Source organism: Lacerta agilis, chromosome 3, assembly GCF_009819535.1.
Source record: "Lacerta agilis isolate rLacAgi1 chromosome 3, rLacAgi1.pri, whole genome shotgun sequence".
Classification (NCBI taxonomy): domain Eukaryota; kingdom Metazoa; phylum Chordata; class Lepidosauria; order Squamata; family Lacertidae; genus Lacerta; species Lacerta agilis.
Window position 1 is genome coordinate 64,089,348 of NC_046314.1, and position 13,922 is coordinate 64,103,269.

The 13,922-nt window shown below is 39.4% G+C and overlaps 1 protein-coding gene across 1 annotated transcript in view; it reads right to left on the minus strand.

The window, feature by feature from the left end:
* The window catches only part of SYNE1 (spectrin repeat containing nuclear envelope protein 1), a 286,452-nt gene that overhangs the window by 243,095 nt on the left and 29,435 nt on the right, over positions 1-13,922 (minus strand). The window contains 5 exon segments of the mRNA XM_033144021.1: positions 511-603; positions 1,449-1,469; positions 2,333-2,416; positions 3,950-4,045; positions 11,151-11,212. Of these exon segments, the coding sequence (XP_032999912.1) occupies positions 511-603; positions 1,449-1,469; positions 2,333-2,416; positions 3,950-4,045; positions 11,151-11,212 (356 nt within the window).

A 13,922-nucleotide genomic window follows, 5' to 3' on the forward strand; every position in this document is an offset into this window, starting at 1 on the left:
AGAACCAAGTATTTTTAAAATATGTACAATTTGACCAACAATGACCAATGAAAAGTGAGAAGGGAAAGCCACATTATAGCAATTGCTATAGGTCTTTCTTCTGATCTAGCTCTTCAAAATAGTAAAAACAAAAAACCAAATCCCTGTCAGATCTCTTTATTGTTCCAATAGCATCCTGAATGAAGAGTCTCTTAGATGGAGTTTAAATCCACCGCCTAAGGGCCAAAATACACATTATATTTGCTAAAGTCATTTATATATAAAACAGCTGTGGGGCAATCCATTTTTGGTTGGAGCAGAAAGCAGCATGGGGAAATTTTAACCCTTTGTTCCAACTGCTCTAAATGCCCATTCCACACACCACAATTTCTTAGGAGCTAATTTACTTCTCATGATACACAAGCAGTTCCACCACAGCACATTAGTGCCCCTTGACAAACCACTTTGGAATTATTGCTATAACTACTGTAGGCTTATCTCATACATTAAAAAAAATACAAAAAACTGTACCTGAAAATACAAAATTATAGTCCACACCAGCCCAAGCACAATAGAAGGTCTACCATCAGCAATGTCAGTTGAATTAATGTTGACAAGCTTAATCTGTTTTAGGGAAAGAAAGGCATACTATTATCACCCACAACAGAAAGCCACAGTAACAGAAGTGATCTTTATAGCAATGTGGATTTTTTTTGGGGGGGGGGAGGAATGAAGCTTAATAAGCATAGTATATAGTATTTTTGAGAAAGAGAACATATAAAATAATCACAGAAATGAAGTATAAAATTATGCATGTACTTTTGAATTTAAGATTCAATTGTCCTCAATATACACAAATGTAACAGGAAAGCTTGCCCTGTTGTGAATGCACTGCAAATATGCCTTTATAGCTGAACTGGCATTAGTGGCAGGGTGCTTTGTTTATTTTCCCCAGCTCAAACAGAAGGACAAGGCAATGTGACAAAGAGAACAAGTGAGCACGGATGGTCAAAAGCATGGCTGGTGAGGCCAATGGCCCATCTAGTCTAGCATCCTGTTCTCAGAGTGGTCAGTCCAATGCCTATGCTATGTAAAGCCCCCTCCTCCCCACCCACCCACTGCACCCCTGAAACTGATTCTGGGGCAAATAAGGAGAACCCTCAGAACAGTGTGCAGGAGAGGAGGGTTCCATCTGCACAAGCAGGACATTCATAATAGTGCAATGTTGAATTCCACCTACACCTTTGCTTCGTACGTGAAATATTTAGTAATGTGGCTAACAGCAGATGGAAAAGTTGTACTATTCAGGCTGCAATCCTAAACTCATTTATCCAGGAGTAAATTCCATTGCACACAGCTGTGTTTCTAAGTTAACATGCTTAGAATTGTGCAACTCATTTTATTGACACTCATTTTATTCAATTGACTCATTTATACGGTTTAATGTTTCATAAAATTATTGTACCAACCGGTGATCCTCTGTACACAGACTAGCATGAAAAACAAAACAACATATATTTAAAATGAATTATCTGAATAATGAATAGGACACAGAGATGAGAGAAGACAAAAATATACCATGTTGCCAAATACAGAAATCAGTGAATACCATAAAGAACCTGACATGCTTATTTCATGTTCTTTTGTTATATCTTTATCTCACATGGTTCCTAGGAGGCCACCCATCCAGGCACTGATCAGACCCAGATTTGCTTAACTTCATAATGCTAGAAGAAAACTAATCTATATGATAAAAACAGTAGATGCAATCCAACTATCAAAAGCATCTACCAAAGTAGAACTTTAATATTGTATTAAATCAGCTGGATAGCTCAGTTAGTTGGAGTATGGTGCTAATAATGGCAAGGTTGCAGGTTCGATCCCCGTAAGGGGCAACTGCATATTGGACAGGACAGGGTACCTTCCAATTCTATGATTTTATGAAATATTATTTGCTAATATATTTATATTCAGTTTTAGAATTCTATAATTCTTGTTTTCTCTCCTTGACCTTTTCCATTTCATATGTTTCTTTAAAAATTCTTGTTAGAGAAACAGATTAAATGGAAAAGTCAACCAAGATAAGGCCATAGCTGTCAACCCTTCCTGCTATTCCCCACTGCTATATACATAGCTGTCAACCCTCCCTACTGTTTCCCACTGCTATAATAAAGGAGTTTCCCGCAAAAAAGGGAAAGGTTGACAGCTATGGATAAGGCAGTGGCAGTAATAACAGCAAAATTTATAGCAGCTGCTTTTAGAATTAGGACCATGCTAATGCACTCTGAACGAATGTAGTTCATACAGAAATTGCAACAGCTGATGCAAACATCTAACTATCTGTGGGACTTACCCGCCGTCCTTCCAGGAACTTAAGTGCTGTGCCAATGTTGGCTACTCCATGAATTCTCTTCAGCTTTCGGCCATGTTCACAGGGCTTTTAAAAAGTACAAACAACAAGGACAATTAAGTACCAGCATGGCCTGACAATAAGATCCTAAACACACTCCTCTTCAAAGGAAACTCGGTGAATTCTATCAAGATTTGCTTCCAAGAAAATGTGCTGATTTCCCCTCCTAAAGTCAATATTCTGATTTTTTTTAAACAACAACAACATTGACCTTTTAAAGTCCTTCGTAATTTTTTTTCTGACTCAGCATTGGCTCCCTACTTCCAATTATGCATGCAAACCAACTACATATAACTCAATCACTGTAAGGTAATAAAGAAGCTTTATTCCCAGAACAAGGAAGTGGCCAGTCACAGATCCCAAACGTGATAAAACACAAACCCATTTTATTTTATTTTATTTTGTTCTTAATACCTGTTTCTGACAGCTAAAACCTGCAAGAGAATAAATGGTTCTGGAACTAGCCTTATCTACACCTCTTTAATGTCTCACAGTCTTTAAGTCCACACAGTAACTACACTTTAATCAAAATAATCTGTCTCTGCCTTTCAATGTGAATGTGGTGCATTTTGTTAAAATTCTACCACAAGAGGGAGAATTTCCTTATCAAAACAGGAGAGACCACAATCAAAAGTGCAATTTAAACAAGTAAAAATAAGAAGAGCCATGAGAGCCATATGCCTCAAAAAAGATGCTCAGAAGCAAATTTCACTCAGAAAATTGTATGTCACTCCACTAAATTGTCTGCAGTCTATGACTAACTTTATGATAAAATTATTTAATTTGCTGAAATCATGTTTCATATTTTATATAGAATGAGTGTTCACAGGTTTCATACAAGTGCTTGGGGAATTAGCTCAGGACATCGTCACATACTACTGCCTCTCAGCTGCTTCCCTGCTGCATCCCAGCTGAAGGATCTGTATGACAAAGTTGTCAGTGAGATGCACATAACTGAAAGTTTGCTCATTTTGGTGCAAACAGCTCCTTGTGAATTGCTACTGCAGTCCAGCACTGGAACTTCTAATTGTGTACTCTGAATACCTGCCCTAGCCTGCCTCTGCCCTAATTTGCTCCGGGTTGTAGCAGCTCAGCTTGCCTGAGATGCTGGAATAGATTTCTACAGTATTTTCTATTTTCTAAACTGTCTGTTGAAGAAACCTGCTTTTGATCAAGATTCTCTAGTTGTTCTTGTTTTCCCTGGGAAATCCTTGCCTTGAACCCGACCCTAAGCCTAAATATCTAAATATAGATATAACAAGCAACCTAAATATCGCTTGCTGTCCACTGAACTAGCTCTTTCTGAAACCACCCACTGATTGAACCTGATCCTGCCAGGACTGCTGGTTCATATATTAATCAGAAATTGGAGACTCCATAAAGTTTGTACACATTACTTATTGAGTGGCACGGTGTGTGGAGGGGGGGCGGGAATCTTGGCATTTCTATTCCTAAAAAATGGTCACATATCTGGAGCTGCACTAACACGGCATATTAGTAATGATAATGCAAATGAAAAATACATTATAAATAATATATATGTCATAGGAAAATACTTGCCAGTTTTTGTCCTGAGAGAACCTCCAAAAGGGCTATCAATACTATTCCATCTTTGATGTCTTCAAACAGATCATTGACCACCATGGGAGGATTGCGCTGGGAGGAAAAGAAGTGGGAAGAACTCAGATGCAGAAATTGAGTTATGCGTTGTTTCCCTGCCACAGGTTAAGCATCTCTATCCTACTCGCTGCTGCTGGCCGTTCTATTTACATTTGGAAGATTTCTTGTAAGGGTGGTATAATACATTCAGTGGTGTAGTGGAAAAGAAATGAAGAGGAGCACAGCTACAGAATGTTGCTTTTTTTTTTTTTTACAGACCAGCAGTAACAAAAGTCATTTATCAGCATAAAAAGATAACTGGTGGACCCTCCATGATCTGGAAACAAAGCTTTAAAATCTCACAACAGTTTGTGACAGATTAACGCAGAGGAAGTCAAAGGATGAGGAAAATAATCAAACAGAAGGTGAACCGTTGTAGAATGGTGACTCCCCCCCCCCATTCTATTGACTTGAAAATGATGACTATGGACTTGTTATGAAGAAACCATCCATCCAAACTATTTATAGGAATATGCACATGCAAGTGAGCTTGCTCTGTTTATAGCTGGGAATGGTTATTCTGCTTGATGAAGCAGAATAACCCAGAGACTTGCAGAGCCTTTCACTGAAAGAAGGGATTGCCTCATTCTTATATTTTTAAAAGCCTTGTAAGGAGATACAGGATCTACCCCTCGAGGTGTTCTGCAAACAGAACACAAAGCAACATGTTTTTGATACAGCATAGGATTTTCTTTTTGTTGTGGCATATTTTTCTGATTCTTAGGCAGGGTAAACTGGTTAAGTTTCATAAAGGTAAGAGAAGGCATGACAGCAGAAGCAGTAAGACTGACAGTATCATTCTCCTAGCTCATAACTGTTGCAGTTATTTATGATATTAGCTGTCTGCTTTATTCTGAAGTCTCAGCGGTGATGTTGACAAATGTCAAACTATTACCGTATGTACACCTACTGTATCTTTTTCTCTCCCATTTCCAAAGAAGCCAAATGCTTTTAACTTACACAAGCATTTGACTCTGTTCATGTAATGACATCTGAATATATAAATCTTTGTGTGTTCTCTAGCTGCTTGGTGGATAATAGAACAGCATTGTCATAAATCTTAAGATGCCTACTTTATTGCATGCAGCCTGTGCTTATGAAAATGCATGCCTGTACAGCACACACAAGTCTCCTGTGCTGCTCCTACAGATTAAAAGTAGATGACTGGAGGCCTCATAAAGAGTATTTCCCCACAGGATGCTAAGACAACATAACTGGGCATAGCACTCCTATTCTGCAATAGGTTCATAAAGCAGAAAATATTATAGCTTACGGCTGGATCTTTTGTTACAGGAGTCACATTGTTTGCTGATACCTGCTGGTTGTGTCTCTTACTGGTCTGTTATAGTTCAATCATATTTAGTTGTGGCTAACCATACAGTTATTCACCATATCAACATCTCTCCTCTGCAAAGGAAGGCTAACACTAGTATGTGAAAAAACTCAGGGTAGGTCAAAAATAGCTTCCCGTTTCCACCAGTCCATTTGTCCCCCATGAAAATGATGGGATTGTTATTTGTAGTTTTCTGGAGGCAAAATAAATGTTCCCACAAATTTTTGAAAAGGGGTGGGTGGTTTAGGCACACTTACCTTTCTGATGTTGGTGAGGTGCCCAAGAGTCTTCTTTCAACCTACTCTTTTTATTTTATTTTTAAAAATGGGCTCCTGGTCATATACAAAGTCTGCATTTCCTATGGGCCAGGCAGGAATATCTCTGAGTACATGGTTCCCAGGGAAAGCAGAGCACGTTAAAACACTCTCCCTGCTTGGGTGGGAAGGGGGAGACCAGTATGACTATGCCCATGGGGTCTATGCTACGTCATGATGCAGGTAGTACATTTCTGGCCCAGCCCCAAGAAAATGCAGCCTTGCCCTATGTTTGCAATGCTTTTTCTTAAGGTTGAAGAAGCAGGGTGGGGAAACGTTGACCACCTCATAAAGTTAGGTCAGCTAATCATCTCCAAATGTCCTACCCTGGAAATTGAGGGAAACTTTCACCCCCTTGTATTTTGCAACACTCCTCCCACAAATGGTGGAAAACAGATGACCTGGAATTTGAACCCAGCCCTAGAAATAACTATCTACTTAGCCCATCCCACGTGTTCTGATGCTACTCTGGCAGTGTAGAAAGCAAACAGAGAAAGCATGAAACCACCCTGATCCTGTAATGCAAGAACTGACTCTAAAATGGTTTCATTCAGTATTGTTTGTAGGAAATACTCTCCATGAAATATGAAAAACCAATTTTCTCATATAAAGCCATTAATAAACATCAAACGACCTTATTCGAGCAAAAAAAAATCCATCTTGTATGTGAATAATTAATAATGAATGTGATAGCTAGAAAGAAGAAAATTGATATGTGGACAAGCTGTCAATATATTCTATAATAAGACTACTAGACTATCATGTAAACTGTTTTGATTTTAATAGAAAAATGCTAGTACACAACAGAAGGCCGAAGTTAGCAATGTTGGTTCACTGTGTGAAAACAAAAATGAACTTAGCACACACACACACACAAACACATGCTACCTACTAATACAGTTGTACCTTGGATCCTGAACGCCCTGGAACTCGGACATTTTGGCTGCCAAACACTGCAAACCCAGAAGTGATTGTTCCGGTTTGCAAACTATTTTTAGAACCTGAACATCCGCCGCAGCTTCCACCCCTTCTGATTGGCTGCATGAGCTTCCTGCAACCAATCAGAAGCTGTGCTTTGGTTTCCGAACGTTTTAGAAGTTGAACAGACTTCCAGATCAGATTCTGTTCGACTTCCAAGGTACAACTGTAGTTCAATAACAAAGCTATTAATACAGTACAAATAATGCTAATTTAAGTTGGTGAATGCGCCATTAAATCAAGACAGTCTAGCCTTTATGAAATTTGCAAGCACAAATGCAAAATAGGTTGTGTAACACAAGGATTACAACAACTGTGGAAGAGTAATATAAATTTTATGATAGATCTCTGATAAAGCAGACCTAGTGTGTGCACCTCCAGTGTCCCAGGCCTCCCCATTTGATCTACTAGACTATTCAGCCAAGCCATACCCACCTTCCATATACCTGTTATATATAATGCCAAATGCAGGATAGGTAAAAACCTAGCTGGGCGGGGGTGTCTGCAAACCCCATTCAGAGTTCTCCACAAGGCAGCACATTACAAGTGGCTATGCAAGACCTGACAATCAGCTGATTATCACATCTTGGGGGGAAGGGTTTGTAGTCAGTTATAAGGGGAAGAGGAAGGGGAGTTCAGTGGAACTCTAAGGAGTGGGAAGAGAGGATCTGGGGCAAGCTGTAAGGGGAGAGGGTTGGTCAGGTGCGAAGGGACGGGGGTTGACAGAGGGTGGGGGGTAGGCAACATAGCTGTCAACCTTCCTTTTTCTTGCAATGGGAAATGGCGCCGGAATAAGGGAATTTCCCACAAAAAAGGGAAAGTTGACAGCTATGGTAGGCAAGTTGGCAAGAAATGCTAGCAGGGGAAGCAGTCCCTGCTCCAAAAATAAAAGTGCACTAGTGTCATGGTATTTTAGATCATAACTAATCTTTGTACAATCGCAGCACATATGGTTTGGGGTTTTGATCTCAGCAGGTCTGATATTTACGAGGGTGTGTGAGCATGCAACTCTGCTGTTAAGGAGCCATCATCACAAGTAATTTTGTGAACACAGTAGGAGGCATATAAATTAAGTGGAAGCATTTTTAAAAGGTCAGCATGTTGGCTTTCCCCACACTGCTTATTCGCTGAAATGCGTAAAGTCAGAAGTGATTACTAATTAAGCATATGGGTTGTGATGGCTTTGGCAATGGTGATTCTGCCTAATGAAAGTGCTCAATTACACACTCGTATACAGGCACTCAAGCAATGGGCATGATCTAGAAAAACTCCAGCTCTCCTATTTATTTTAATTGAAGAGATTTAAGCACATTCGTAATACATTTGTAGCCCACCTTTTTTTACTACTATGTGGTATCCACAGAAAATGCATATAAATTAAAAGAACTCACCCTGAAACTAACCTACAGGTGGTACCTAACACCAAGAAAATTAGCGCCAATACGCCCAGGAACTTCACCAAAATGCTGGGGAGGGTGCACCTCCACAGGCACATATCTCCAGCTCCACATGTGGTGGGAGTGCCCCAAAATCCAACTTTTCTGGACAACAACCATACGAGAAATAGGTAAGATAATCAAGCAAGTGCTAGAAATCACCCCAGAATTGGTTTTACTAAACATCTTCCAAGACAATAATGCCCACTTACAACACAAAGAACTAATAATCCATCTACTCTCAGCAGCCAGAAACATCATAACCAGACACTGGAAAGACCTGCCAGGAGTAAGCATGGATCAATGGTACCAAGTAGTATGGGAAACAGCCCGACTAGAAAAACTAACCAGTAAGCTGAAACTGACATGGGGACAAACAGAAGAAGACAACTTCACCCCGATATGGTTCCCCTTCATCACACACACAGCCCAACAAGACAATTACAAAAATCTACCGACAGCATACAAATCAATATGGCTAACCTGACCAAAAACACTCACCCACCCCACTCACACAGAAAACCAAAGACCACCACAGCCAACCACAAATGAACAATCACATCCTACACCAACCCCGACCTCTCTCATCACTAAAGGAACACAAGTGAACAACAGAGAACCTGCACAAACAATGCTGACACCAAACCCTACATATATTAAGTAAAATAGAAACATTGTCACCCCACCCCACCCCACCCATCTCCCCATCCCACCCACCTCTTTCCCCCTTTTCCTCCTAATGTCTCAACAAACGAAATTGACTTGTAAAAATGTTACATGGAAAAAATACGAGAGACATTGCACTACCTTTTTAAATCAAGAAAATCTTTAATAAGAAAAAGAAAAAGGAAAAAAAGATATGCCCTGTTGTCCTCAGTTTCATTAAAGACATTTTCACTTAGCCATCAGATAGCTTTATTTTAAAGCACTTGTTTCATCCCTCTGCATCAGGAACTCCTATTTCGGAGACCTCTAGGCTCAAGGTATACATTTTACTTAAAATTAAGTATCACTGAAAGTAGTCAGGATTTTTCCAGGGTAAACATAGCCTTACAGCTGATTCTGTGCGTGTTTATGTGTAAAGTTCCAATAATCTCAGTGGTAATTATTAAATTTGCATAGGATTACACAGTGACAAATCAGATGCCTAGAGGAAGCCAGCAAGCAGGATCTGAGCATATCAACACTTGTTTCCAACAACTGGTGTTTAGAGGTTTGCTGCCTCTGACAGTAGAGGTAAAACATAGCCATCATGACAAGGAGTCATTGATAGCCTTTTTTAGCCATTCACGTTGGTGGCCATCACTATTTCTTGTGGAAGTGTTCAACTATGTGCTTGGTTGATCTCAGATTGCAGTCTTAGTGGTTCCTATATGCTATAGAGAGGAAATATCTGGGCCTTTTCACAGGGCACTTCAGCTAGGGATTCTTTTTTCCTGGGGAGAGGTCAGGAATAAGCCTTAGGTTCATGTGCTCTTGCTCTTAACTTTCCAGTTCTCCTCCTCTGACTCTGAGAAATTACCCCAGGTTTTGAAACATAGGATCCATCTGGAGCCTTGGGATAACTTTTAGAATATGAGTTTTATCCCATAAGATCAAAGAAATAAAAAGTTTAAATGAACACAGGATCGTGAACTTCATCTGCTCTTCCCATATGAGATGAGGAAAGCAAGCAATAGGCAACACACAAGCTCAAAGCCAGCTATTCCTATGGTAATATTTCCTTGAGGTTGCAGAGGTGGGAGGATAGCCTCTGAAAATGCCCACAAACATTTTTCAAGAAGTGAAGCCAGAACCTAACATATTTATTTTGAAGAATGTATGAATTTGGGATTTTCCTGTCATAATGCCAATAACAACACGATGGGAGGGGGGGATGGATTGTAAGTTTGACTTACTTCTAATAATGCACACCATAATCCCCCCCCCCCCCCAGTATCCACTCATATTTAGAAACTGAGGCTAGAAAACTGAACTGGAAAAATATTGAGTCATTCCTTTCAAAAGCAACTGTAGTGAAGTAGTGCAGTAACATTTTCATTTCAGTACACAAATCTTTGATGTGAAGTTAATCCAAATAAAGCATAGATAAATAATGTATTTAAAAGTACATCACACACACACACACACACACACACACACACATCCACACACCTGTATATTTAGAAGTAGTCAAAACATTTACAAGGCTAACTTTCCAAGGTTGTCACTATGAAACACAGGGAAATACTTTATTGTTAGAAAATTGAAATAGAAGCCCTTAGAAGTATAAGTACATCCAGTTCTTCAGTTTCCCTTTTATTTCCTCCCCAGCATTATACAGGAAACACAAGTTTTTACTGATAATACCTAGCAACATCTATTGCCATACATATTTTCCACATAGAAGAGTTTTGGGACTTTCAAATCATTGCAGTTACGGAAAACTGCATCCGCTTTCCTTCCCTCAAAGCCTCAAACAAATTGGATAAAACTACAGGAGCATTCCTAACCCTCTGGGAGGAGCAGGTCTGAGCAGAGAGGCAAAGCTGTGGTTGCATCTGAAGCCCTGCCACTCATGTGGGCTGGGGCCGAACTTGCGGAAGTAGTTACACCCACTGAGTCCATTGCCCATCACTGGACATGCAGAACCTTGTTTGGCCCTGCCCTGCCCCCTTCTCACCCTAGAAACACCCCATTTGGGGAGCTTCCACTAGCTCCCACCTGCCCATCCTTTCAGTGGGTATAGTAGGGACCTCCCCTGCCAGTGAAGAGCAGCTAAACCAAGCTGAGCCTAGTGGTGAGGGTGGGAAAATTTTGCCACATCTAAATCTCCTTTAGTGTGGTGGGATTGCTTGCTGTTTAGGGAAGTTTTTAATGACTGGTGTTTTAATGTATTTTTAATCTTTTGTTGGAAGCCGCCCAGAGTAGCTAGGGAAACCCAGCCAGATGGGCGGGGTATAAATTATTATTATTATTATTATTATTATTATTATTACTACTACTATTATTATCTGCTAGTTTTACTGTAGGTCGTAGGAAAAATCAGAAAAACGTATTACCTTGGCCAGATGAGTGTTGATCCATTTTGTGAAAGTCCTCTTTTGCACTGACTCCTGCTCATCTAAAAAAGGAATAAATAGACCATTATGTTGCACTGGTATTCTAGTCAGACTTGTTCTGGCAGTAAAAGCAGGTATGTCCAGTTCAGATTTTTTTAGGACCCAGTTTTAAAATGAAAACCAGCATACTCACCTGACAAGCTGAAGAAAGCAATATATTTAAAGCTTTAGAAAATGGAGGGCAACATGTAGAGTGGCACAAAACATACATTCTTTGCATCGTTTTATATTTATATATGGATGTCTGTTATCTTTATAAATTGAATGCAGTTCTAAATAATAATAAAATAAAAATTAATCTGAACAGGCATGTGTGCTAGATGGATTTTAATAATGCATTTGATACACTGTACAGCAAGGGTGAAATCTAATGAACAGAACTTAATGGTTTCTAATTCTGGGTATTAACTCTGCTGCATTAAATTACTGCATTAATTTTAACACAGGCTGGGAGTAGGGATAACAAATGGTGCCTGATCTGGTAAACTTGGCAATGGACCACCAGAAGATTTCAATGAACACAAACAGCTCTCATCTACATATATCTATCTATATGTATTCACAGATTTCTCTGTTAGTAATACCATACTATGTAAACGTCTACAAAGTCTGCAAGCTCATCTGCCTTACACACCAACTTGATTACATGTATCATTTAAGAACAAAACATACCAGCTCTCAGCTTCCTGACCACTTACTATAGATAATAAGGCATGCGGTTAATTATTTGCAAGACTATCACATTAAGTATTCGTAAAGTTAATAAAATTAGTAATGAAACTATAATATGATTTTCCTATAGGTGCTTGTATAACCATATTGAGTATAATTACAGAAGTATGGGGATTGTCACATTGTAACATAGCAAGCCCCTCCCCTTTCCCCACTGCCCTGTCTTACTTCAAGATTCCTTCAGTATAATTGCCATGAATGCAACCTGGGAACGGAGGACAGCTCAGTCGGTAGAGCATGAGACTCTTAATCTCAGGGTCATGGGTTCAAGTCCCACATTGGGCATAATATTCCTGCATCGCAGGGGTTTGGGCTAGATAATCCTTGTGGTCCCACTCCCTTCCAACTCTATGATTCTAAGGCAATGGTACCCAAAATGATTCATTAATTGATTAATTGATTAATTAATTATTAATTCCATCTATTCAGTTACACCGCATTCACAAATGCTCTGGAATGATACAGTAACACAATTTTTTAATTCATTTATTTTTTAAAAAACATAAAACATGAATATAAAAAATGTTTAGATCCTGTCAACTCATATAAATTAACAAGGTGGTGTGCCACAATATATACTAACACATGTGTTGTATTGGGCTTCCGTTGCTGGAGTGGCTGATTCACCCTGCCCCCACCCCCCCATGGTTTGGCAAGCCTTGATCTCAGTGTTTTGTCCATTTGGATTTGTGAATCAAACTGTACTGTATAAATGAAAATATGTGGATTCTACTCACTCCCATGTTGAACCTAAAGAGGGCTATATTTATTTTCCCCATTTGTTTGTTTCAACAAAAACAACCCTTTTAGAGTATATTAAGCATGTCAAATTACATTTCCAAGGGACTTTGTGGGGCAAGAAAATAGATTTACTTTCCTCCACAATCCTTTAGGAGGGGACTTGTCTCTTGCTTCTTAATTATTTTAAGCCAAGTGATGTGCATTCTTGCTTGCACATTTTCGATACATTGTCAGTTAAGGCCCTTCTCTTGTTAAGGCGCTCGAAACCTATCACAGTTCTGGAGAAACCTGTGGACTCTGGACGAGATAATTTCTAATTCCCATACCTCGGATTACAGAACATCTGGAACTACTGGGTGGAAAGGAAGTGCTGTAAAAGTTGCAGGACCTTGATTTAAAACAAATAAACAAACCAACAACAAAAACATAGCTACTGTTTTTTACGGTGCCTTTTTTATCTTTTAAAACATGAGAATTCGTTCCCATGAATTTGTTCCATTGGCTTTGGTAGTTTGAAAACTGCCCCAAAACAAGACGCATAAAGGCTTTGGCCAAGTCAGCCAGCAGAATTATTTCTAGGCATTTCCATAGCAACTCTTTTGCACAGGCATCTCCACCATTGTTCTCATTCTCACAGCTTCTCTTCTGCACATGTGCCATGATTTTCGCATAGTTTTCAGCAGAGGGAGCAATGACTTTATATCAGTAGTCTGTGTGATAATTATATATATATATATAATATGAGTATAATGAATGTATGCAGTGTGGATTTTTAGGATTGTAACGGCAGGTTGCAGTCGTGATCCCGATGTGTTATGCATACTTTAACATGGAACGGAGGGAACAAGATAGAACAGGAAAGGGAAAAAAGTTTATCAGGGTGTTGAAATGATTAGTTTGGTAATCAGTGTAGAAGTGATTAATCTGGCAAAATTGTTTGTGCAACAAAAAGACAACATCAAGTACAAAAATGTGTTGGATAGTTAAAGGTTGGTTGTGGCTTATATAACTTCTGTCTGGTGTGTTAAACAAATTCGGAATAGTTTAATAGCAAATGAATGTGGTTTTTAACAAGCAGCAAGTTTTATAAAGCTTTCAAGGATCTAGCTCAACCTGCAGCCTAACTTAACTAACTCCCTCCTTCATCCCTCCATTGCAAGGAACACTGAGACAGAGGAGCTTTCCCCTTGGTGAACTCAGTCAATGACTAGTCTTCCTTCTGTCTATGAGCCCTCACAG